This window comes from Falco rusticolus, chromosome 8, assembly GCF_015220075.1.
Source record: "Falco rusticolus isolate bFalRus1 chromosome 8, bFalRus1.pri, whole genome shotgun sequence".
Lineage (NCBI taxonomy): Eukaryota > Metazoa > Chordata > Aves > Falconiformes > Falconidae > Falco > Falco rusticolus.
The window spans coordinates 19,347,841-19,372,881 of record NC_051194.1 but is presented as its reverse complement, the minus strand read 5'-3'; the positions used below and the strand labels follow the sequence as shown (position 1 = coordinate 19,372,881).

At 44.2% G+C, this 25,041-nt stretch overlaps 1 protein-coding gene across 1 annotated transcript in view; it reads right to left on the bottom strand.

The window, feature by feature from the left end:
• CTNNA1 (catenin alpha 1) overlaps nucleotides 1–24,468 on the bottom strand; it is a 122,836-nt gene extending 98,368 nt beyond the window's left edge. Inside the window, exons 1-3 of the mRNA XM_037396847.1 lie at nucleotides 24,337–24,468; nucleotides 8,090–8,196; nucleotides 5,621–5,816 (exon numbers count right to left, since the gene is read on the bottom strand). Coding sequence (XP_037252744.1) covers nucleotides 5,621–5,816; nucleotides 8,090–8,194 — 301 coding nt within the window. The 5' untranslated portion in view covers nucleotides 8,195–8,196; nucleotides 24,337–24,468. The remainder of the gene's footprint in view (nucleotides 1–5,620; nucleotides 5,817–8,089; nucleotides 8,197–24,336) is intronic.
• Between the last annotated feature and the right edge of the window lie 573 nt (nucleotides 24,469–25,041).

Genomic DNA, 25,041 nt, shown 5'->3' with positions numbered 1-25,041 from the left:
TCATCATCCTGCCGCTGGCATGCCTGCCTGCTCCCACAGCTAGGCAACCAGTGCAGCATATCCCCAGTATAGGGGATGTTTCAATTTTAACAACTTTTATATATATATACACACTATTATTTTAACTACTCAAGAATACCTACAACTGGAGAGCCTGGGGTTAACCATCCACATACTTACCATTAAGCAATCAATATCTTGCCCTGGAAGAGCTTCTAGCATCCAAGCACTCCACACCTTCATAGCTAAATACAGCCCAAACACAGCTGCCAGCCTGTCCAAGCAACTTCAACAAAATATTCAATTTTGTTCAAATGCTCCCTCCTATGTAACACCCTTCCATCATCTTAAATAATACAACATCTCAAGATAAAAAATATGCTACTGCAGTACTGCGACATATGAAAGCTTCTGTCCAAGTACAGACCACCTATAAATATCAATCAAAAGCTATCCTTTACTCAACTTGTTGAGAAACATAACTCATTATTTTAACAAGTGTTAAAAGCCTCAGACTTCCAGATGGGTGAAAGACATCTCCAATGCTGAGAAACTGCAACCAGCCATGTGATTATAAAACCCCTACATAGCCGACAACCCTTTATTCCTTCTGGAAGAAGCTAATAATAGCGAAATTAATATCACCACCACAAGTATGAAATCCATGAACAATATCAGGATTTAAGGATACATGCCAGAACCAAAATTCACTACCAAATATTTCCTCCTTGATTTACTTATATGCAAAATTCCCACATTTCCAACTCCCAAAAGAGAAGAATGTTGTTTTATTTTCCATTTAAAATAACTTAAGAGAGTTGGCCACTCACTTCATCTGAAGCCCAGAAACTGCTAGCAAGTCTAAAAACCATAATTATCCTCTACTCATCTCTTAAATTGCAATCTTAGAAGCCAGTCCTGAAATAAAATGCTATTCCTTTTTACTTTAAAGGGAGACTTTAAAAGATTTAGTGAATTTCAAACAGCTTGTCAGGGTGTCAAAAAATAACCAGCTTCCCAGAATTAAAGGAAGATTATATTTAAAGTTGTTGCATATATATTTTTTTTTTCCTTGCAAATTAAAGCAAGCTGGCTTTCAGACTTTTTTTACAAAGAAAAAGCAACAAGGGGTAGGGTTTTTTTGCTAGATTCAAAGGGGAACTCTGCCCTGGCCTAAATATGCAGTTAATGCATTATGTTGCACATTAGTGGTTCAAGTTGGATCCAGCATAATCTTATTTTCAAATCTGAACCATAGGTAACACAGCAAGTTTGAGAGCAGGATTTCAAGAGTTAAAGAAATACACTGCAGAAGAGTCAGACAGGCTCAGATTATACAGCTGGTACAAATTCTTATATGAGTAATCTGTTTTTCCAATATAGCCGTAGATTTTCACTAGATATTACAAGGGGAAGATAATAAAACAGAGTCGAGAACAGAAGAGGCAACAGTAGCCATACTATGATCTTGTCAATAAAGCACTAAGAATTCAATTAAATCTAATGGAACAAAGCCCATTTCAGAAATAGTAAGATTTTAGTCCATCAAAAGAAAATTACCATTTTCTAGTCTCATTCCCACCATGCCCACAGGGCCTGACAGCACATTCAGACAGCACTATTAATCCTCCTCAGCAGCACGGTACACGATGACCATGACAGAGAAGGCTTTCTTGATATGAACACTGAAGGAACGGGAAAGCAGTAGAGAAGACAGGCAAGCCAAGGCAGGGAAGACCTAGGACACACAGAGGCATCGATGCTTTTTTCCCCCCAAGCTAGAATAACCTTGTACCCTTCAGCATCTTCCAATACAAAGCCTGTCTCCGGGCTGCTTTGCCAGCAGCATTACAAATACAAAGAGTGCCACCAGGCCATAGCTCTCTACCTGCTCAGAACACCCTTACCACAGTTCCCTAGAGATTCCCTATTCCCCACTGAAGCGTGAAATCAAGAGTTTCTACTCTTCTGGATACTGAAGCCCTATCTTGCCTCTCATGCCACCTTCAGTGTCCACCAGATCATCACAACCGGCTGCCCTTGCTTTCTACCATAAAGGACAAGGCCCTGTATCTCCTTTTGCCCTATCAATGTAGGAGTCTATACATAAAACAACAAAAGCTTCTGTTGATCTTGTCTTCAATTAAATCCATATACTGCTTACAATATTCCTACTGTTTGCCATGAGCCATCTCAGAGCTCTCTTTGGTTATGGCTTTTCAAAAAAATCTCGAGTCCTTCACTGGAAGATTACTTCTAATACAAGTGGTACACTCCTCAAACGTGCTTCTTGCAGGAAAACAACTGAGAACTCTTTACATCCTTCCAAGAAATTAAGCTAACTGGTCACAACAGAATTTAAAAGTTGGGATTTTCCAAGAAGAATGTGGTGTTCAACGTGAAATTATTCTGCAGCTGGCTTCCTTCTGTTCCTTGGAAATCCTTACGCCATGTATCTCGTGTGAAGTACAGTTGAAAAAACAATAAACAATGTTTTACCCTTTCACAGTTTGCCTCCCTGTTCAGTTCTGGAGAAAGCTTCACTTGGAAACGCAGGGTGGGGAGACCTCACGCTGAATTGGCAGGTTCACTCCCCTGCATTTGCAACCATGAATCATGATCAAAGTCCACAGGATTCACAAGACCATAAATCTATTCTCTTGCCTCAAACCCTATGCACAGGCTTAAGCTTTTTAATTTCAAACTTCAATTTTTGGTCTTCTATGTACAATTACCATAGGAAGAAACACAGCAGTAAGAGCGTAGCTGATACCCTGGATCCTCACCTAGCATACAGATACACAGAGGCGGTGAGCTATGGTCATCAGTACTCCAGGGAAACGGGAACAGCCTGGTCAGCCTGACCTGAAAGGAATTTCCTTCTTGACCCCAAAGTTTTCAGCCTGCCTCAGTGCCAAGCACCTGGGTAAGAAACCGCTTCAGTTCTAAACCACCTCCCAACAGCACCAGAAGAGCTGACCATTTCAACGTACAGTCTTCATACTTCATAAGAAGGTAATTATAGTGGGGGGAATAAAGACTGGGCAAGACCAGTATCGCCCCTTCTATTACCCAGCAAAACTTCAATGTCAGAAATTAAATGTAACACACACTGTAAGGAACGCTGAAATCTAAGACGTTCACATCAGACATTTTCGCAGTACTAAGTCTTTTCTACAACCACTGCAAGATGTATTCCGAAAAACACTTCTGTGCTTTGTCTCCGCTATTCTGTCCAAAGTTTTATTTGAAGAAGTTTCACTAGAGTAAGTCAAAAGTCCAAAGCTTTAAAAGGCCAGAAATCTTGCTTTAGGATATTTCATGAACTTGTTTAATATTTAAAGCAAGTTGTAATTTATTCTTCCATTGTAAAAAAATCAGGAAGACTTTGAAGATCCACTTATATTGATTTAGTATGTATCCATACTATCCTTCATTCTAAATAGCTCTTTTCACTTCTTTGTTTTTACCCCCAACAAATGGGATTTTATGAACAAGGATGCTCACTAAAACTGTGTACCCTCTCAATCATCTTCTTGCTAGGCTAAAAAAAAAAATTTAATTTTCTCTGATGAGACAAGTTATCTATTGTCCTAATCATCTTCATAACCTCTGTCTACATTCATTCATCTTTTTTTATTATGGTAACTAAACTGCTCCCTGCTCTAAACAGAGGCATTATTAATTCTATTTTCCTGTCTTCTGCTGAAGATAAATTGTGCTACGCATCCATAATCTCACTGCTGCCATCAGACATGCGGATGCTGCCAGTTGAGGATCACCCTACTGCTGACCATCACTCAGATCCCCCTCCCTGCTTCTGCAACTCCATTGCAAAAGGCAGATAAAGGCACTAACAGCTGGAAGTTTTGCTAAGCACACACACAGGCTTGGCGTTACACTTCCCTCATTTTTCCAGTTCATGAATTCAACTGGTCTACCACCATACTGGAAACACTTCTGAAGCACACAGACTGTATACAAACATGTACATTGAGAGTCTGTATCTCCTTGCTGTTTTTAGCACTACTGAACTGCAATCGTCCCCGGGTGTTGGCAGCAATAAGCCTTCCCTCTGTTCTACCTCATTTTTCACCATTTACTTCCGATTTCCTCAAGGGTTTTTTTCGTTTTTAATTTCCTTACAGAAAGTTGCTCTGCTAAACCTGACTGAACACAGGCACCACGACTGGGCACAGGCTTTTATCCCCAGTCGTGCTGCCCCAGCAACCCAGACACACTGCGGCTGCATCCCCACAAACAGTGGTGGGCACCACTTGTACTCAGGCAGATCACTCAAGCCTAATCATCACCCACTCAGCTTCAGAAAAAACCAGATACCGCGATCCTCTCTATGCACCAGATTTCATGCAAGCTGCAAACAGTAAAAAGGGAGGAAGAAGTGAAATGACATAAAGGTGGGAAGTTATTTCACTCCAGCACCTCTCCGCTAGGAACTCCACCTCCTCTGTCACAGATCAGCAGAGCAAGGTTTTGGCATCAAATCTATGTGTAGTCTCAAAATCAAGCAGGGGTCAAGAAACAAGTGAAAGGGTCATACTGAAGGCTTTTATATCTGTCTCTCCTTCCTACCAGCTTACCACTGTACACACAACTACAAATTCAGCTAATGGAACTTCTCAATCCTGCAGACCGGGTACAGCTCCCTTGCTCACTAGTATTACTAAGAGGCATTTGAAGGTACTCACAGATGAGCTCTGACTCTCAGTTCCGAGCAGCAATCAAGCAAGCACAAGGAATTAAAGGCTTCAAGACAAAGGGGTCTCTTTTGCTGTTGTTTGTTGTTGTTAAATTAAGCCAATTCAATTAGCCCCTTATATTGCAGCCTTCTTGCATTGATCTTTCTTTGGTCCATCAACCAGGCTCATCCAGAACTTAGAACCATTTTCAACTAATACTTCATCACTGTGCAACTTCAGCTACAAATAAGTAATTAATGCTAATGAGTTTTCTTTTTTTGCAGCAGCAGCAGCCGCCGTCACCATTAAGACCAGTTGACTGGGTTTCACTGAAGCATAGAAAGGCTCATGACTGGAAGAATGATAGATGATTTATGAGCAACAATATTTACTAGTGCATATTTTACAGTAATCCAGCTCCATAGGCTTTTCTTGCAGGTCTTCTCCAAGAAAGTAAAACAGAAAATTATAAAAATCAACACTAGATGTGGGGGAGGAAGCCTGGAATATTTAGTCAAGGTCTTCACATTCTGTTTGTTAGTTTACATTTTGCATATTTGAGACACCCAGCTCTGTCAAGTCAACACTCAGCTCTTCCTCCTACAATGCTGTTTTGTATACATTCAAATATTGAAGAAGTTATTGACATATTTGAGATGTAGTTCCATAACACGGGCAGTGGGGGAGGGGCTCTTCATAGAATCAGCCCTTCTCCTCTTCCCAGTCTTTACTTGGGACATCAGATTTCCAGATCCACACAGTTCATATCATTCCTCAAGGAAGCCAACAAGACAAGCCAAGAATCTATGCAAGCAGAGAGGCACAGAGTCATTTGAAATAACAGCAAAAGGGAAATGGGAACAGTTCTACTTACTCTGAAAACCCATAATTTTAGAAGCTATCAGATATATAGCTCTTACCTTGCTTACGAACATCTTCCACAGCTGCTACCAGCTCCTCCTTAAGGAACTGGCTCTCTTTTGCAATTTTGTCTCCTTTCTCCAGGAAATTCTCTGTTGCTTGTTCAACTGAAGCAGCCAAAACATGGGCCTTTTTAGAACGCCCTCGTTTTTTATTAGAGGGTCCTTTGTTGCTAGTGTTAACCAATGTTGTCACCTAAAGGCATAGATGGAGGGGAAAAAAACCAGAAAACATGAAAGAAATCAGAAGTTTATCAATTTGACAGCAAGGCCATGTGGTTTTTTTCTAAACAGCATATTGCTAATGCTTGCACTACTGCCAGCTCCAAAGGTTAAACTCATGAACAAGTGGTTTTCACGTCTCCTTAAACACTATCATGCTTCTTGATTTCTTAGATGAGCATTATTAATTCAGCTAAACTGCTTGGAGATTTTTCTTATCAGCAGCAAACCTGAAAATTTGATTTTAAGAATCGAGATCTATTCGTATTTTTGATAAACTGCAATCTCAGTAACAGGCCAGAGCTATCTGGCACCACATAAAAAGAAACCAAGCTGGGGATAATTAGTTTGGAATAGCTCTCCAGGCATAAGACCCCAAAAAAGGTTGAAACCATTATGTACAGAAATCTAGCAACACAGTATCTTTTCAGTCAAAAAAGGCACTACAGCCAATGGAAGCTCTTTATTTCCCCAAAACAACCAAAACTGAACGCTCACAATCCTCCTGCAATCAACAAATATTTCTAAGTTTCATGTTTTAGACTAAAACCCTGCTAGGAGCTCGTCACAAGCAGCCAGATGACCACCAAATACTCCGTTAGCTTAGGATCAGGATCCATCTTCTTCAATCAAATGCAGACAAATGTCAAAATCCACGCACACTTTCCCATTTGCCTTTTGTATCCCCCTCTTCTTTTTGTTAAGTCTAGGAAAATGCATACAAAGCTGCTTCAGAAGGGCATTAAAATACAATACTAAAAATATTACTACTCTAGAAAGCCCAAGGACTGCTGACATAAAGGCCCTCAGAGATGAATCCATCTTCTCAGTAAGCTGATTCAGAGAGGGAAAGCCATCAGCTGGGAATACAGCTGCCAGTTAATGGGGAACATTTGTATTGGGTAGTCTCAGTTTACCACGTACTACAAATAGAACAAGTTGCAACAAGGCAACTTACTCTACTTTCCTCTCTGTATTTTGCCAGTCACATCACTCACAAAACTTGGGATTGCCAGTACAGCCTATCGTGCTTCTTGAGGAATAAGTTAGACACTGAACTTGGACAAAAAGGTCCTATAAACAAGTTTGCCAAATTAGGACAATTTCCCTTAAGGGAAAACTCCACCAGTAACTCCAGCTAAAAGCTATCTAACAGAGTATCAGCTGCCCATCTGAATATCTGGAGGAAACAAATGGCAGGTACACACAGCAGCTTGGTGATTAAAGGGATGATAACACTGGAAACAGAGCTTGATCGTTGCAGTTTGTGCTTGGCAGCAGTTGTGCCCAGTTCATGCTGACATTTTAAAAATTTCATATTGCACAAAACAAATGCTAAAAAAGATGAGTTAACTGTCTCCAGTGCACCTCCTCTTCCAGACATCCTAGAAAGTCTCTTCCAAGAATCTTCAAAATACCCAATAGGCGTAGCTTACATTACAAGACTTGCTCTAGGTTTCCTACATTCTTCAGTGCATTTCACTGGCAATACACACCATGCAGAAATAAGCTTTTATTCACAAAGTCAGCATAAAGCATAGCCAGCAATTAAAACAAAGCACACGTATCTTGTAAAAGATACACTGAAACAGTAACAAATGCATACACCTTGGGCCAAACTCTGTTAGGAGGGGACAGCAATCTATTTACAACACAAGGCTGTTCTAGACAGGTTGCAAACATTGCTCACCACACACTTCACCATTTACCTGAAACTCCTTCCAAAGGGAACACTAAACACAGGTAATCTCAAAGAAAAGAACACACACACCAAAACCCAAACCAAAACCAACCAAATTTATGAGACCCTACTTCTGGCAAGTGCTAATGGCTTCATTGCAAGGGACTTCTGTCATTCCCAAATACCAGTTTCTATATGATACATTGCACAGCTTTTTAAAGACTCAACAAATAAGCAGCATGCCACCCAGAACACAGGTGAGAAACAGCACAGCAACAACACAACATTAGTTACTAACACACATCTCTGCACTTTAATTGAAATACTGTGTCTTATCAGGCGCTGAAGGAGCAGCGTCTTTCTAGACTCATGCTCAGTAACTCCTACAATAAAACTGAACAAAGAAATCACTTGTACATTCTTTTCCATCCTTAGTTTTGTAGCGGTTTTACTTTTGGGATTTAAGCTTTCAAAGTCACTTAATTGAATTAATACATCAAAACAGGTAATCATCCTTATGGAAGGTTCTTTTGCCCCTTCCCCACCCTTTTTTTTTTTTTCCCTACCTGTGTAACAAGAGGTTCAAGTAGTCTTTCAACCGCCAGCGTTCTTATCTCCAAGCTTTTGGGGTCCCATTTGAAGTTAACGTTGCCTGCAGTAACAGCAGTCATTTCTAGAAGAAAAGAGCCACATTAATACCATTCTTTTTTATTATTAATGCTGTATTTTAAAAATAAATTAAAATGAAGGCTGTTATTAAACACACAACATGCCCATCTGGCATAAGGTAAGGTTATACCCTGTCTCCAGAAATACCAGTTTTGGTTCAACTGGTGATAGTTTAAAAAAATGGCTTGTTATGCCAATATACAGATATTACCTGTACGTTTTAGCTAGAAAATAAAAACAAAACCTATTTAAAAGCCATAATACTTTATCAAAGCAACAAGACAGGCGATTTTGGTCAGCTCATCAGTGGTTCACAAGCAATGAAAAAAGACCCCACAGGCAATGGGGGCACTGGAAGCTGGAGGCTAAGCAAATAATCCTTTCCCGACTTCTGCTGCCTGCCTCCAGGGCCGGCTGTCCCGTGCTCCCAGACCAGCTTTGAGCCAGCCCAAGGTCTTGGAGAAGCAGAAGGGAACACCTTGCCTTCAACAGCACCAGAAAGCTGCCAGGCTTCCCAGCTCCACCACGAGTCACTACCCCCAATGCTTTGTCTAACCAGAAGTCAGGGTCTAAATGAACTCATTCAACCTACCGTTCATCCAATTCACCGTTTGGAAGTACAAAGGTAAAATAGTGAATATAAGCCTTATAAAGCCAGAAAATCCAGCTGGTTCATATTTAACAGCTTATGTATCTACCACACTTCCCCTTAACATTTACATAGGAGGGAAAAGCAGATTTGCATGAAGAGGCCTGTTAAAAGCTGTCACTGAGTCGTTCCTTCCCGTTACAGATTTATATCAACATCCCAACGGAACGGCAAATATGGTTATGGGAAAAGTTTAGTGAAACTACTAAAATAGCTCTGCCTTTGAAACCAGTAGTCTAAAAAAAACCAATAAAAATAATGAACTAAAACAGATCACCACATTAACACTGCGATGCTGTACAGCACAAAGGAATAATCAGAACCATAACTTCAGTAAAAAAATTATTTAAAGATTTAAAGTATTTACAGGTCCATAAAACCAGTTCATACCACTTCAGCTTTAATAAATCCCTGCTTTTCCTGGCTTTGGGTTGCCCTCAAAATTCAAGATTAGAATAAACACACATTTGTAACTCTTTGTTTTTAAAAAAGTCAGGAAGATAAATACATTTCCAAAGTCTCCTTTCACCCCTTTTCCTAAGCTGCTGAAGTTGGTTTAAAGCTTATTAGCCAATATTTTTAAATCTTACTGTGGACAGGGCATTGTCTGCACAGCATCTCAGCAGACAGATTGCTCTGGCAGCAGCAGATGTCCCCAAACTGCCAGACAAGCACAAAGTCTCATTATTTTTATGAAGCAGGAGGCAAGATACTAATTTTGGTAACCAGCAATGTTTATGACACATACCAACAACCAACCGTTTTATACCGACACCAACAGTTAAACATGCAGAAACAGCACAGACATGGCTGCTTGTTTCCATTGAAGAACAGAATCTCTCAGGCGCTGGAGAAGCTCAGCCTGAGCACACGTACAGAACCAGGGCTTAGCAGCACCCAGCTTCAGTCAACAGCACCTTTGTGTCAGGTTGACCCCGAGACATTACATGGGCTCGCCCACAGCACAGACAGTACAACAGGTTAAGTACTCGCTACACTACGGAAAACCTATCCTTGCCCTGAAAAGCCTACACATTCTCAGACACTTAAGTGCAAGTTTGCAAGGTGCAAAGCAGGAACATTCACCTAACCTGCATTCAGCTTTCCACTTATGCCCACATTCCAAGTCCACACTGCTGGAGAAAAAGAAAACTTAAAAAGCCGAAAGCTGGAAAAAAAAATAAAATAAAAAAAAAAAAAGAGAGAGAAGCTAGGAAGACACTGATCCATGCTAACATACCTATAATAGTTCTGAGCAGTTAAAAATCAAAAAGCTTAACAATGAAGATGAAAGGACCCAGCTCCCACAGCAGAAGGCAGGCCAGGCTGCAGCTCCACAGTGAGCAGACTGCAGCGGGGTGGAGGATGGCCACGTCCTCCTGCTCACCCTCCCTCTACCTCTGACCCTTCTCACTGTGTCTGGTGAACTCACTAACCTTCTCTCCCAATCACATTTTTTCTTTTACTGGTCCAGCTCTGCACTGGCTTGCGCCACGGCCCAGGCACTCGAACAGGGCAAGCTGCGAAATGCCCTTCACCCCCTGGCAACATCCTGCCCTCAACAAGGAATTTCACTGTTTTATTCACTCCCAGTTAGCTCAGTGTGAACGCTTCCTACGTAAGAGGCCAAGAAAAATACACTGAAAGTCTTTATGGTTTCTGAGAAACATATCCAGGGCTCTGGAAAGCCCATTAGGTTTCTAGGTAAAGGCTTTTTCTATGTATTTAATGCTGTTATGCCTCTTGCAGAAACAAAGTGCAGGACAAGGTAACTATGAAAAGATACGTTAATTGTATTAGTAGGATAATGAAGGCAATTCATCTGAAAACACGTTACTATGATAGTTCACAAATTGGCCAAAAGTAATGGTCTATAAAACTCCTTATTACTAAAGTTATTGAAATTTATCTTAAAAACATAGCTCGATATCAAATACACTGTTTGGCAGCAATGACTTGCATATCATTTGTACATTGCAGTAAATACGTTTATTCAATTAAATACTTGTGAAGAACACAGGAACAGGCTATAGCTTTCTAATGCACGTGTGAATGGGATGGGTTTAGGGGAGAAAAGGACAACTGGAGCCTGGGCCACGTTAAAGTAGGGCTGCACTCCTGCCAGAAGAACCCTCCAATTCTCTGGAATGTCCCTTACTCAAGCTCTTGCCTCATTGAATTCAGATACCGTAACAGGTAGTAAACCAAGTCTGAGGATATTGTAGCAGAGTGGTTAATTGTTGGCTCTGAGAGCCAGAGCAACTGCAGTAACTTAACATCTGATAAAGAAAGAGGATGTCCTCTGGAACAGAGACCCAACCACAAACATCTAGCACTGGTTTCAGACAGCTGGGATGACAGAAACAGGTTCTTCATGCCACAGGCCCACCAAGGACAGTACAGACAGCAGGGTATGCACTCGAAGCAGGAATTTCAAGGACAAAGAGCACAGACCACACAACGGAAGAGTGAGTGACACTGAATCTCAAGTGCTGGAATATATAGAAAGACACCACTGCACAAGGAGTTGCAGTTGCCCAGCCTGTAGCAGCAAGAAAGCTACTTAAAACCCAATGTTCATCCTCCCACACCCCTCTAGGAACTCATTCCTGTCTTCACATCACACCCCCCTGTACTGGCACAGCTTTCCCCACGGTTGAGCGATTAACCAGATGGGGAAGAACTGATTTGGCTGGAGGGAAAGCCATTTTTGCAGGGTGGGCAGAGATCCCCATCTGGTTCACTGTGCCATCACAGATACCACTGCGAGTGGAACTGGTGGTGGCAAGAGGAGAGATGGCTACGTCACCTGGCATCCCTGGCAAAGCCATTCAAGTGGCAACACAGCCGGAAGTTGGATGTCACATAAGAGTTGAACCAGGTGTCACTGAAAACAGAGCATCAAGCAGGGCCGCTGCAGAGCGGCAATGCTCTCCCAGCACACCTAATATTCAGACACATGAAGCTCTAACCTTAAACCATGCTCACAGCCCAGCATGCTAACTGTAAACCCTTCAGGTTATTACACAGATCATGATGGTGCTCATTATCGTAGTAGATGGTTCAAGAATAATGCAATTATATCTTACAGGGATTTAGTGCATTTGCAAGGACATGAGGGGTGGGGGAAGAACAGGAGTTTAAAGCCCCTTTCAGAGCTCCTGCTCCAGCCAACAAGCAGCTCTGCAAGCAGAGCTATCCCAGGGCAACCAGCCCCTGCTTTCTGCAAAGAATCAAGATCTCATCAACAGCTAAAATTAGGAACAGGTTTCCGTTCCGATCCACACTACTTCAAGCAAACGTTGCTACAGTCCTACTGCTCCTTCCTCCACCACAAACCTGCCTCAAACAGGCACCCACCCGGCGCGGTGAGCCACCTGAAGGAGCACAAATGCTCAGAGTTAAGGCGGTAACTGTGAGCATCACCTTGCCAGCTTACTGCCCTGAAGGAGGAGGTGGGACTGCACAGGGAAGTGGATGGGACTGCAGCAGCACCAAGATGAGCTCCTGCGCCCCAGGGCAGGTCCCAGCCTTGCTGCGGAGAGGCGAGGGCACAGACCCAAGCAGAAGCGTGTTAAACTGCTGGGGACGCATTTACACACCGCGCTCAATGAGCTGGCCTGCCCTGGACACACTGAAGACAACATGCATACAGTGCTCTTTCCAAAAGCCACAACTGAAGGTTGTAGTGTTTTCAAAAACTGGTAGTTCAAGGTTTTAAGCATTACTTCAGATACCTACTTCCAGAATACTGGCATGCAAATATTTTCTAAACTTTGGCAAGCACAGGAATGCAGCTCCGCAGCTTCTTTGCAGAAGCTCCTGAAGGCACTCGAGGCTTTTCAAAAAGCAGCACGAAGGAGCACTATCTCACAGCGAGCTCTGCACACCAACAGGATGACAGAAAGGCCTGGTGCTCATGGTCCTGTTTTTCCAGGCTGCACTCCCACGCACACCCAAAGGCAGCGCTGGCTGTACTCAGGCACTACTGAGCTGGTGTTTTCACCTTGATCTGTCCCAAGAGATCCTGCAGCCCCCCCAGCCTCTGGACCAAAGCAAATCTCTTCTGGTTACACAGCAGAAGATCTAACTGCCCATCTTCTGCGCTGAAACTTAAGTCCCACCGCCTTGTGCTACCTGAAGAGTATTTTATAACATGCCATCTTCTATCAGCCTTCAAATTTTAACTATACTGACAGGCTACTTTTTAAAAGCTTTTGACTACACTCAGCATTCTCTCTTGTTTTATTCTTAGGGAAGACTGTATTCAACCAGTGGTCTCCCTAGCACAGCGGTGGGCTAACCTGGGCCAAGTACAATAGCCCACCTGCTGAATTCAAGCGCTATGCTACCCAGAAAACCTAACAAACCAACACGGTACAAGAAAATCCTATACTTGGGAGGCCATTCTCCATCTGAACGCCCTTTCTGCTAACACCTAGTTGTTCCCCATTTTGTGCAGCTGATTGTGCCCAGGCACAGTAATATGTACTTGATTACATTATTTTGCAGCTTCTTTCTCTCACATTTCTTTAAGCAGTCACAGGCATTTTGAAGGATAGTCCTGTCCTCTACCACACTTTCAGATTGTCTTTGGATATTCTGTGCAATGTAATGAGAACAGCCCTTAATCCAGGACTGAAATCATGGGGACAGAACATGGTGGAATTCACAACACAATGACCTAGCTTCATCTTCCAGCCAAAAAATGAACCAGTTTCCCCGTTCCTAAGGGAATCCTTTTGGATTTGTTTGGTTTGTTACTTAAGCACCTAACCCATCTGACAACCAGCAGGGATCCTTTACCCCTGCTGAACGTAGATAACAAGACAGTAGATAAAGATCTCTGGGAGTGGGGTATCTAACATACACCATTAACACAAATCTTCTGAACATTTTTGGTTTCAAGAGGGTTAAGACACACCTCATATTAAACCCAGCTTACATGCAGGGGTTTCATCATGCCCCGCTGACAGTTCAAAACTGTTGTCCATATAACTAAGAGCATCCAGAAAAAAAATTCATTCTTTTCTCTTTCCCTTCAGTGTCTTCCAATGAATTTTTCTGTCTGATTCCACAAATAAAGCAATACTCCTCTCAGCACTGAAGAGCTAGTCAAGGACATTTGGGATATGCAATGCTTTTCAAGGAGGATTTACAGGAGGTTTAAGCTGTTTGTATTTAACACCAAGTATATGCAACTGAAAACAGAGAGTCATCCTCTTCTAACATAGCCTTCAATCTTAAACTTCATCTGTTCAGCTACCAAATCTTCTCCTCCACCATAAATGCCATGAAGGTACTACCTCCCTAGAAATCCTTACTATCAGAGTTTCACAATCTGAAATATTAATACAAACTTAGATGTTGCACTGACTATGTTTTTTGATTATCAGAACATTTCTGCCATTTGAGTATATTCAACTTGGCTACACATTTTTCGACAGACTACAGGTACCAGCCAAGCAAAAAGAAGAAATTCTGGTTCAGATAAGCCTATTTCTCACCAGTACCATTCCAGATCCAGCTTTCATAATCCGTCTTTTATGTTTTTCTCTCTGTTGCTCTACTGGAAAAGGGCTGTAGAGAGGCATCTGAACCTGCTTATCAGAAAGCCTTACACAGTCAGTAATAAACAAATGCTTCTCTACTTCTCCATTTGTTTAGCAAATCTTTAGACCTTGCTACTGGGTTGAGACGCAACCTAATACAACATCCCTACCAAAAAATCAATGATGTTTATAACTCTGTTTTCTCTTCTACACAGCTGTTATCTCCTGCCTGCTGCCCTGTTACTGAAGCCAGCAGCATGCCACAGCCAGCCTGTCAACTTTTCCCCTCTGGGAAGCACAACCCACCCAATGCCACGCACCATCACATGAAAGCAGGCATGGGGCATATCACCACTTTAGGATGCAACACACTTTTCAAAGCAGTACGTGCCATCACCGAACAGCTTCCCAATTGCTATAGTACTGTGGATTCAAGTAACTTATTTTCATTCCAAAATCAGGAATGCACTCTGTAACAGGCTATCACGCCTTCATTCTGGTCTACTATCACCGAGAGAATGGAAGGCACACTCTGCACAAGCGGCTTCATCATGGTGTTCCTGGGACCACAGCAGTGATTTCACAGGTACAAATAAACTGTTTTTTGGAGACACCAGTGCTAACAAAAGCCTCTTGCCTTCAGTTATGTAAAGTGTTAGGCTCTGATCATTTTATTTTTGCCAGGATTGTTTTGCATCAGAGGAGCTAGAAAGGAGGTGCATGGCAAGCAAAATCACAGCAAGCACAGGCAATTCGTGATTGACTTAAGTCACACGAAGCTCCAGTTCATGAATGACATCCTAAAAGAATGCAAGAACCGAACTCATGCTTATACCTATTTAATTGTCCAGATAGATATCCCAGTACATCCCGACAAGCATCCAATTTATTTCTGCACAGTTTTCAGTTTCCAAAACTCAAGCAGGATTCCAACTACTTAAAAAAACCTGACAGGGTATCAAGATACTGCTTTAGAAGACACGTGCATTTTCTAAAAGAACCTCCTATGTAATTAAGATTACTTTTAACATTCTAGCTGCAAAACTTTATATTTGGGAAAGGGAGAAAAGCATTTCACGAATGGCAATCTATTACTATTAAACCATTAATTCTGTCTTCACAATAACAACGGTGCATTTTATGCTGAAGACCTGCAATACTAACATCATGAAAGATAACTAATCAGAAACAAATCATCACTAGATTTGTAACTGCTGTATTTTAGCTGCCTGCTTTTTGGATCAGGACTGAGACACTCTGGCCATGCAGAAGGGCAACACATCTGCATTTTAAGGAAACAGCAACATCTTTCATGATCTTATCCCTGCAGCAATGGTAACTTCAAAGTCCCAAACCCCAGCCCTCTCACAGCCACATTTCCCACATTTAAGCCTACAGCTTAACAGTTAGCACTTTCAAACAAAACAAGGGGACTTGGCCTGGAGAGGGGATATTAGAGTGCCAAAGAGCTGGACCACTTTGATTCAACTGAGAGCCCTTCCAACCTCACAGTATCTCTTCCCACCCTTGAAGTGGAAAACTGTGTGAAGCTTCCTAAAATCACTGAGAATGAAAGAACAGCTTACTGCCACTCTCAGAACCACGGTATGGCATTTCAGACTCCAGGGATACAGAATCAATGAAGATAAAATAACTAGGCTGTGGCTACAGAGCACAGCTCTTCAAATCCCAAACTACACTAGCACAGATTTCAATTACCTACCTTAAGTTAGCAATGAATGCAAGAAAGGGTAACCTTTTAACAAATTAATTTTTGCCACAAGTAATCCTCAAATAAGAGGAAGTTTTTTTATAAATTAGCCTACTTTATCAGTTGGCACAAGAATTTGCCAGTGCTGCAAAATTAATTCTTGCTTAGCTTGCAAAAAAACACTGATGGCTGGCAATAAAAGGAAAAGAAAACCTGGGAATTTTTGTTCTGATCTTCTTCAGCACTCAAACTGCAATAAAAAGTGCCATTTAAGCTACAAAGTCAGAAATAACCAGAATCTGACCCCACTCAAACCACATTTTCATTCCTAAATTGATACGTTATGCAATACCCTTCTGCGCTTTTAGCTGACCACATCATCTAAATCTAGACCTTCATTAACAATTTTAAAACAGTCAGACGCATACACATACTGGAGTAGTTTGAGCTGACATACATGTTTTGGAAAAAAAAAAAAAGAGGGAGAGACTCCTATAATTAGAGGTTTGATGAGACAATTTGCTTAAACATGGAGGAAATGGACAGTCTTGTACTAACAAGAGACTAAATACCACATTCTTTCTCAACTACATCCCCAGCATAGTAGCAACTAAAGACTACGTAACAAAAACCCATAGTGTTACATGAGTGAAAGAAGTTTTCCATACTTTTCTCCATTTGCAAGAGCTACTAAAAGAAGAGCACCCTCTGAAACAAAGCAGAACATGAATGTAAAGATTCTTCAAAGTAAAATGTTTTCTAAAGTTTCTAGGAAAAGTCATTTAGAATTCCTTTTTCAGTCCTTCACTTTGATTCAGGAACACTCTTGTCAGTCTTATCTAAAAATTACAAAGCAATTATTTTTTAAAGAAAAAAGTCACAAAACCCACAGGTGATAAGGCCTACAATTTCACTTTATGCTCATGGCAGCCTTCAGCAACATCTCTTACCTACAAGCAACAAATTAACCCTGCTGGAAGAAGAATTGCACTATCACTGTACACCCCCAGACAACTCTCGACTTGCAGCTCCACCCACATATGCTGCAAGTTAAGAAGGGGAAGGCAGGGGGAAATCAAAAACAAACCCCAGAAGAAGAGCGAACATGAATGCAATGCACAAGCATTATTTCGATGAGTTGAGCATCTTTTAAATGACTGCAATTATCTGGAAGAATAGGTAGGGTAGGATGCTCTAACACATATCATCTCCTCTCCCTGCAATGTGTCAACAAGGCTGCAGACACCGAGAACACTGAGGGCACTGACGGGCAAGAACTTTGCAGCTTCTCCAGAAGAGCAAAGCAAGTAATAATAAAAACATGCTGGTGCAATTAATTTTTGGATGCTTACCAGAGCTACCTGCAAAGCCATAACCTCCTTCTGTCAAGTACAAATGTGCTAAGGGTGCACAGTGGTGCATGAGAATCAGAGGTAACAATCCGCCTCAACAGCAATCCTTTCCAGTCACTGCCTTAGCATATGGATAACCAATTAAAGCAACTTTTGTTTAAAAAAAAAAAAAAGTCACTGACCCACCCAAATTTCATAAAAGCAACAGGAAGGAACCGTAAGGTTTGAAAGGAAAGAGTCATTGCTTGGCTGGTCTTGCTGGGGGTGGGGGGTGGGGGGGGAAGGACTTTAACACTGCCATTTACTGAGTGGAAACGAACATACATCTGATTAAAGACACATTTTCTCCCTCCACCCCTTCTCCTCACCCCCAGTAACAGGAAACAAGACAAAGCTACTGAACAAAAAACAGATGAGCTAAGAAATCCCATTCAATTGACTCTGCACCAGTGCTTTGCCTCTGGTTCTGCTGAACACCACCTCTTTCACTGATAACCATTGACTTTTCCCTAGCCTAGGATAATATGCTGTTAAACATAATCAAATTGTCTTAACCAATTCTGCAAACTAAGTAAAACATCTTAAAATACCTGATGCTACAATACTGATGCATATAGACCGGAAGTTAACATTTTCTTTAGGTTATAAGCTTTTAACCCTGCACAATTAATCAGCACTATTCTGGTTTGCTACAAACATTCTAGCGTTTGGGGCGTGGGGGAGGCTGCTACTGTTTACTGCATCTTATACTGTTATTTTCTGTCCCTAACCCCAGTAACCCCAGGAGAGGGGGAAAAAACCCAACCCACACAATCATGTTGCACTCTTCACTGTACCAGTACAAAATAAAGGTATTACGATTGAGGACTCCACCAGCAGTGGAAAAGTTCCATGCCCACTTTCCTAAAAGCCTTGCCCCCACATTTCCAACTTTCAGGATGCATTGTTTAATGTTAGCTAGGAAATATGTCCAGCTGTAACAGCAGTAGTTTGCGATTAAACCCATCTTCCAAAAAGTGGAAGTGGCAGAAACTACAAAGGCATACTTTGTACAGAAATCTAAACTGCTCTAGAGCTTTTCATTCAGCCAGACCAGATTCTTGCTTTTTACTCTCAAAAAAACATGTATCTTTCATTTCACTTGTAGCTTATAAGAAGCCATTCAACTCTCAGAAAGGTTTCTAAACGTGAAAGAAATTAAGTCATTGAACTGAGCCTATTGAATACAACGAAGGTACAGACAGTCTGTACCAGCAGACAAGCCCACCAGCACCAGAAGCCGAGCAGTACTCCTGCCAGCACTGGGTACCGGCCACAAGAGCCTCTGGACAAATTTGTGGATCAGAAGTCAGCCCGAGTTTGAACCCCTGGCTCAGGAAGCTCCTGCGCTGCAGAAGATTGGTAAAGCACCTCAGAGAAGCAATGCTACTTATTTGCCCTTTTCTCATGGTTTTATTGCTTGCCTGTTTTTGGGGTCCCCTTTTAGGGATGGCTTTATACACTGCCATCACCCAAGCAAAAGGAGCGGGGAGGATACAGGGAAGGGAAGCCAAACAATTGTGGGGGTCAATAAAAAGAAAGGTGGCTAGGGTCAGGAATTATGACCAGAGAATCAGAGGGGAACACCAGACACCACCTAGCAGCACCCATCACTCCTCAAAGGCATCAAAGGAGACAGAGGATACTGCTCAACAGTGTGACAAGCAGGGGGAGTGGAAATGACCTCAGAGTTCCTGTCTTATTCCTGCCTTCTGTTGCTGTTAACAGCCAGCTTGGCCAAGGCCAGGTGAAGGGCTTGTAATTTAGGGCCTCAGACAAGGCTAACAAGTAGTTGATGGGACTAGTACAACCAAAACCTCATGATGAGGATCATGGAGACGGGACATTAAGCTGGATGGAACTCAGCTATAGTAATCAGATTGCATCAAGACGCCTGTGCACAACTTCCAGTTCACCGTTCAACTTCTCATCCTTTAAATGAATAAATAACTTCAGTTTAAAAATGTTTAGACTCAAACATCTGAACATCAGGTACTGGCTGAAATGAACCTTACGGTAAATTGTATGTGAAGTTTTATGATACTTGTCACTTGCATACATGTCCACAGTCTATCACAGGTTATCCAAGTTCGTGAGCAACAAGACTTACTAGGTCTTTAGGTCATACTAAAGGAAATTTCCTCTACAAGTAACATTACAAGGACACAATTGCAAGAAAGTGGGTAAAGAACAGGCAACTTGTACATCTTGGTTGTTGTGTTCACACAGAGGAACACCCACTTCCACCTTCTTGATTCTCAGCATACTATCAGTTCTGTCCTTCACTGTTTCTGAATTCGTTATCCTAGTCAATTAAAAAACCATTTACCCATCTACAGATTCAGATTAAGATCTCAAAAGCACTTTGCAAAGATGAATACTGACCTGCTTGGTGTTACGCAGGTTAAACACCATTTTATAGGCATAGAGCTCAGCTGCATTTACATGAAAAATTAAACTGACTTTTTCAGCTATGTAAAGCTACATTCCTTGCATAGACTGTTTGTTTAAGTGGATCTTCTCTGCTGAGTTCATACCATCTAGAAAAAGATATGGAATGAAGAATCTCCCCCTTAGAGCCTTAGATCTGCAGAGATACCACCTATAAAAGTACCCAGAATAAACCAGTGAATGAAAACTCTCTGAACCCTTTGGGGAATAGGAAAGGCAGTTGACTGGGGAGGGGTGGGGAAGCAACACCAAACCACACATGCCATCAAGGCCGCATGCTCCTGATAGCATTAATTCTTATTGACTTGTTAACTGAAAAGAAGCAAATTTACCTAAACATTCTCTTGATCTTATGCTGAACAACAGCAATGACAGAATCGTCCAGCCTGCAGTCTCTCCTCTTTTCTTTCAGTTAATCTCCAGGTAAAGAAAAAACTAATTTTTTTCTCCCGATCCTTCATCAGCTATCCACAAGCTCACTAGTTTCAGTGTCTTAAAGTAGCTAATAAAGGCTATCCCAGAACAGCGTACACCCATGGGTTTACAGCCTCTTCTACCCTAACTTCCTCTAATGTCTCATCTGCTCCCAAACATCAGCTCCACGCAGAAATTCTTAAACATACAGTCATATGCAGATCTATCCCATAACAGGGCACAGACAGCTAGGAAAACTGGGCGTTGTTTGGGAAAAAAAAAAAGCACACCACAAGCTTAAGTTGTACCTCATACTATCAACAGCGAAATCCTACCTGCCCACACTGCTGCTAGTTCCCCAGCTTATCTGCTCTCAGCCCCCTCGCTGCCTTGGAAACGCTACAGGAGTTTAACTCGCTCTTAGACTGTAACGTACATAAACACTCCTCGCTCCTTGTGTCATTCAATGTATTAAAACATATCTACTGGGGAACCAACCGGCACCCAGCTTGGTTCTCAGCACTGTTCCGCTCCCTACCTTGGTAACTGCTACCCCTTCAGCTATAGCCAGCCTCACATTGGCCGTTTCCACCCACAGATGCCTGAACTTAGAGCCTTTCAAGAGAGACTCTCAGGAGTCTAAATGATCCATCGAGTAGCTGTCCTGTACATTAGAGAAAGTATAACAGAATGGAATGCCAATAGATTCAGGGAAAATTTCCCTTTGCAAACTGTGTTAGTTTAGATCTGCACATTTAATAATTTCTTTCACTTTACAAAGCATAGTGAAAAAAGGTTGCTCCGATTCACCAGAACGATTTATAAACACATGTCAAAGGACTAGCAGATGTCTTCTGTAGTACATCTGGGATTAACAAACAAAACTATGTAATCATGTTTAGTGAAAAGGTAGTTGGCTTTTCAAATACAATAGCCAAGGAGGAATTACAAATCATATTTAAGTATCAGATTTGCCAACAGAACACTCTATACTATCCTACTGCATACCAGAAACCAGAGATAACACCCATTCTCACCCTGACGGAACGCTAACAAGTCTCAGTCATTCAAGGAGAGAGATCCCACTTAGGGGTCGCAGTGACTGCATTACTCCTGCGACTCCTTTACTTCAATACACCTATCTGCACCCAGTTCTGCCTTGCAGCACAGCAGGTCACTTTCAACACTTGTCTTCTCAGCACAGCTCCTTCAGTAAGGGTGCTGGTATACAATTTTGCGGGTAGACTCTATTTTAAGTCTCATATGCTAGATGAAAATAGCATGGAGTTAAAAAGTAGTAATTATCAAACATCTGCACTTTCTCTAAAGCTGCAATGCTGTTTAACCAACGCATGAGCTATAAACTCATTGAATGGAGCTATTCCAGATTAGTTATAAAACTAAATAAGGGTGAATTCCCAGAGTAGTAAAGGATCCACATTCTCAAGGTTACATACATTGAAGTTCCACAGCACAAGAGTTTTGAGTGATTTCCAGTTAAGGCACGATAGTAGAAAACAACAGGCATTCATCATCATGTTGGATGACAGTCTCAATATGGCACTGTCCTAACAAAATAGTACTCAGTCCTCTTCTATTCATCATGTTTTCTTTACTGTCCAGCAGAGCCAAGAGAAGCCAGTAAAACTGAATACAGAGAGCCCTTTAACAGAAATATCACAGTCATGTAGGTCCTCACTCTAGCCTTACTATCCACCTATGATGAGTAGATTGGTTTTGCTGCTAAATATTTTTGTAAGCCTAACTAATTCTCTGCATAAGAAAGGTAATTTAGAAATCAAGTAACAGTAGATGTAATTTCAAGGCAGGGCTGAAGTCCCACTGAAGTATATTTCCAGCTCATGAACATTTCTACTAATGTGGATTCCTTTGCAAATCAGTTTCTCAATCTTACAGCTGCAGAATGAAGATATTCATGCTGCTGAAAAAACACAAATTATTTTTCTATTACATCTTTCAGTTAACTTTATCAGACCAATGGAAGCCCTACAAAGAAGCTGCACATTAATGCCTGCCATTATACATGTCAGCACAGAAATGCCAATGTTTCACAAAGCTTGAAAATTTATTATGTGATAAATATTTACACTGGTATTTTAAATCATCAGTTTGGGTGCAGGATTTCTAATCTCTGCCCGCTGTGCTCCCCCCTGCCACCTTGTGTAAACTTTTAATCCCCGATGCAGAGGCCTATTAATAGAGCTAGCTGAAAAAAAGACCAAAGACTGAAGGCATGTTGTTTATTATGGAAAGGGTTAGGGTAAAGCATTCTTAACACAAAACCTAACAAACTTTTGTCTGTTTCTCGTGAGAAACATCAAAAAAACCTCACTGATGTTTTAAAAACTGATTGTCTGTAAATAAAAAGGTTAGTGACCCAACATAAAAATTACGCCCTTTTCAAACAAAAAGTTTCAATTGGACAGGGAGAAACAAGTCCTAGTAAACACTTAACACAGCCTTAGTGCCCCAAGACAGACCAGAGGGTGCCTAAAAGGCCGCACATAACATAAGCTGGGCTTCCACCTCCCTTTAAACACAAACCTGCCTACAGACCAACCCGGCAGCTGACCCCCCCAGCTGGGCTTGGAAGCGCTGGAAGCCTGAGCAGGCGGCAGGACGGAGGGTACGCACGGGCACAGGGGTGCAGCCAACGGAGCCTCTCCCACCTCCCCCCGCTTCCCCACTCCCAGCGCAGGAAAACCGCAGGAAACGAGCAACCCAGGCACCGGGAATACCTTTCACACAACCCCCAGCTCAAAAACACAAAAGACAAAAGGGGGGGGGGGGGGCGGGGGGGGAAGGGGAGCAGCAGCAGCAAAGAGCTCCCAGACTAGTTCAATACAGACAACCCAGACATGCCTCCAGTCGGGGCTGGAAAGCCGGAGCGAGGCCCGGCCCGCGGGGGCTCGCAGCCCCGCCAGGGACCGCTGCCCCCCGCCACAGGGCCACCGGCCTCCCGGGCAGGGCTGCGCAGGGCCGGCGGCCCACGGGCGGGCAGGGCAGCGCGCCTCCATCACATCACTTCTGCGCTGCACAGGAGTGCGCCACACGACTCCTTCTCAAACTTTCAGCCAGCAAGATGCTCACACGTGTGTGAGCCAGCTCGAGCGACGAATAAAGCCCTGAAAGGCGGCGGGCACGGCGAGCCCAGGCGGGGGGCAGGGGCAGGGCCGGGCCCCAGCTGGGGGCCGAACGCTCTCGCTGCTTTTCGGCTGGAAGATGCGGCACGAAACTTCTTGTCCGCAAACAAGCAGCTCCCGCCTCGCTGCCTACTGGCAGATTAGAGGCGGGTGTCAAAAATCGTGGCCAAGCCAAGCTAAGGCGAGGGGGTGTTCCCAGCAAGGGGCTGGGTTCCGTGTCCTGGGACAGCAACTCGGCGGCAGAGAAGATGCTCGTCCAGCCGCGCCGGGAGACCCTCGGGTGGGGGGCGAAGGGGGCGGCGGGGCCAGAAGCGGCTCCGTGCCGCCAGGCAGCCCTGCCCGCAGCCGCCCTGCCCGGGCCCACCGCCGGAGAGCGGCGCCGGGGCGGCCCCGCCGGGCTGTGCCCGGCTGCGCGGGGCGGGGCCTCGCCACACAGCCCCGCTGCCACCGAAACTTCTCCGGGAACGGGCTGGCCCGGCGCCTTTCCTCCGGGACACGGCGCTCACAACCCACAGCACGGCCTGCTCCCCGCCGCGCCCCGCCACCCCGGCCCAGCGCGGCCTCCGAGCGCGGCCAGCCCAGGCCCGGGCCCGGGCCCAGGCCCACGCCCCACGGGCGGCGCGGCCCGCTCCCCTCCGCCCGCTCCGCCGCGCTCCCCGCCCGCCCCGGCCCCCGCCGCCCCTCACGGGGAGCCGCCGCCCGGCCGGGCCCGGCCCGCCGCCCCGCACAAAAGTTTCCAAGTGGGACAGACGGGGCGGCGGGGCCCGTCCGAACACCCCGCAACTCCGCCGGGGCGCAGGGGATCGCCTCACCGCCGCCTCGGTCCGGCCCCCGGCCGCTTTGTCTCCGTCTCTCCCGGCGCCGCTCCCGTCCCGCTGAGGAAATGGGCTCTTCCGGCGCCTCCCCGCCCCGCGCTGCCCGGCCCGGCCCGGCCGCTCTTCCCGGCACCGCCCGCCGCGCCGCCCCCGCGCCCTTCCCGGCGCCGCCCGCCGGCAGGTGAGGGCTGGGGCGGCCGGAGCTCGCCCGGGCCCGCGTCCCTCAGGCCAACGGGGCGGCTTCCCCTGGCCCCGGGCTCCCGGGCCGCGCCGGGCGGCCTGTCCTGGGGCAGGGCCGGTGTGCCAGGTCCCAGCCTGGCCCTGTCCCGCCGGGGAGCGGGGCGGTGCGGCATGGCGGCTGGAGACGTTTGGAAAAATACAGCTCGGTGCCTCTTGCGTTTTGTGAATTGGTGTTCGGTTTTCAAAGCCTAATCATCTTAACTTTCTCCGGAGCCCGTGCCTTTAGGAAAAGGCTCGTTCGCATGCAGAAGCCTCTAACAACACGGGCATGGGGGGCGATCCCAGGGCGCGGCGTGCTGAGCCCTCGGCAGGGCGGGTGGCCTGGGGGCACAGCACCCACAGGGCCAGCCCGGGCCTGGGGACAGCTGTCTGGGAGCCCTCACTGCTCCAGAGCTTTCTGAGGAGCCTCAGCTGGCCCTTGTTTGGGGCTGACCGTTTTTATCCTACGACAAATCACACTGG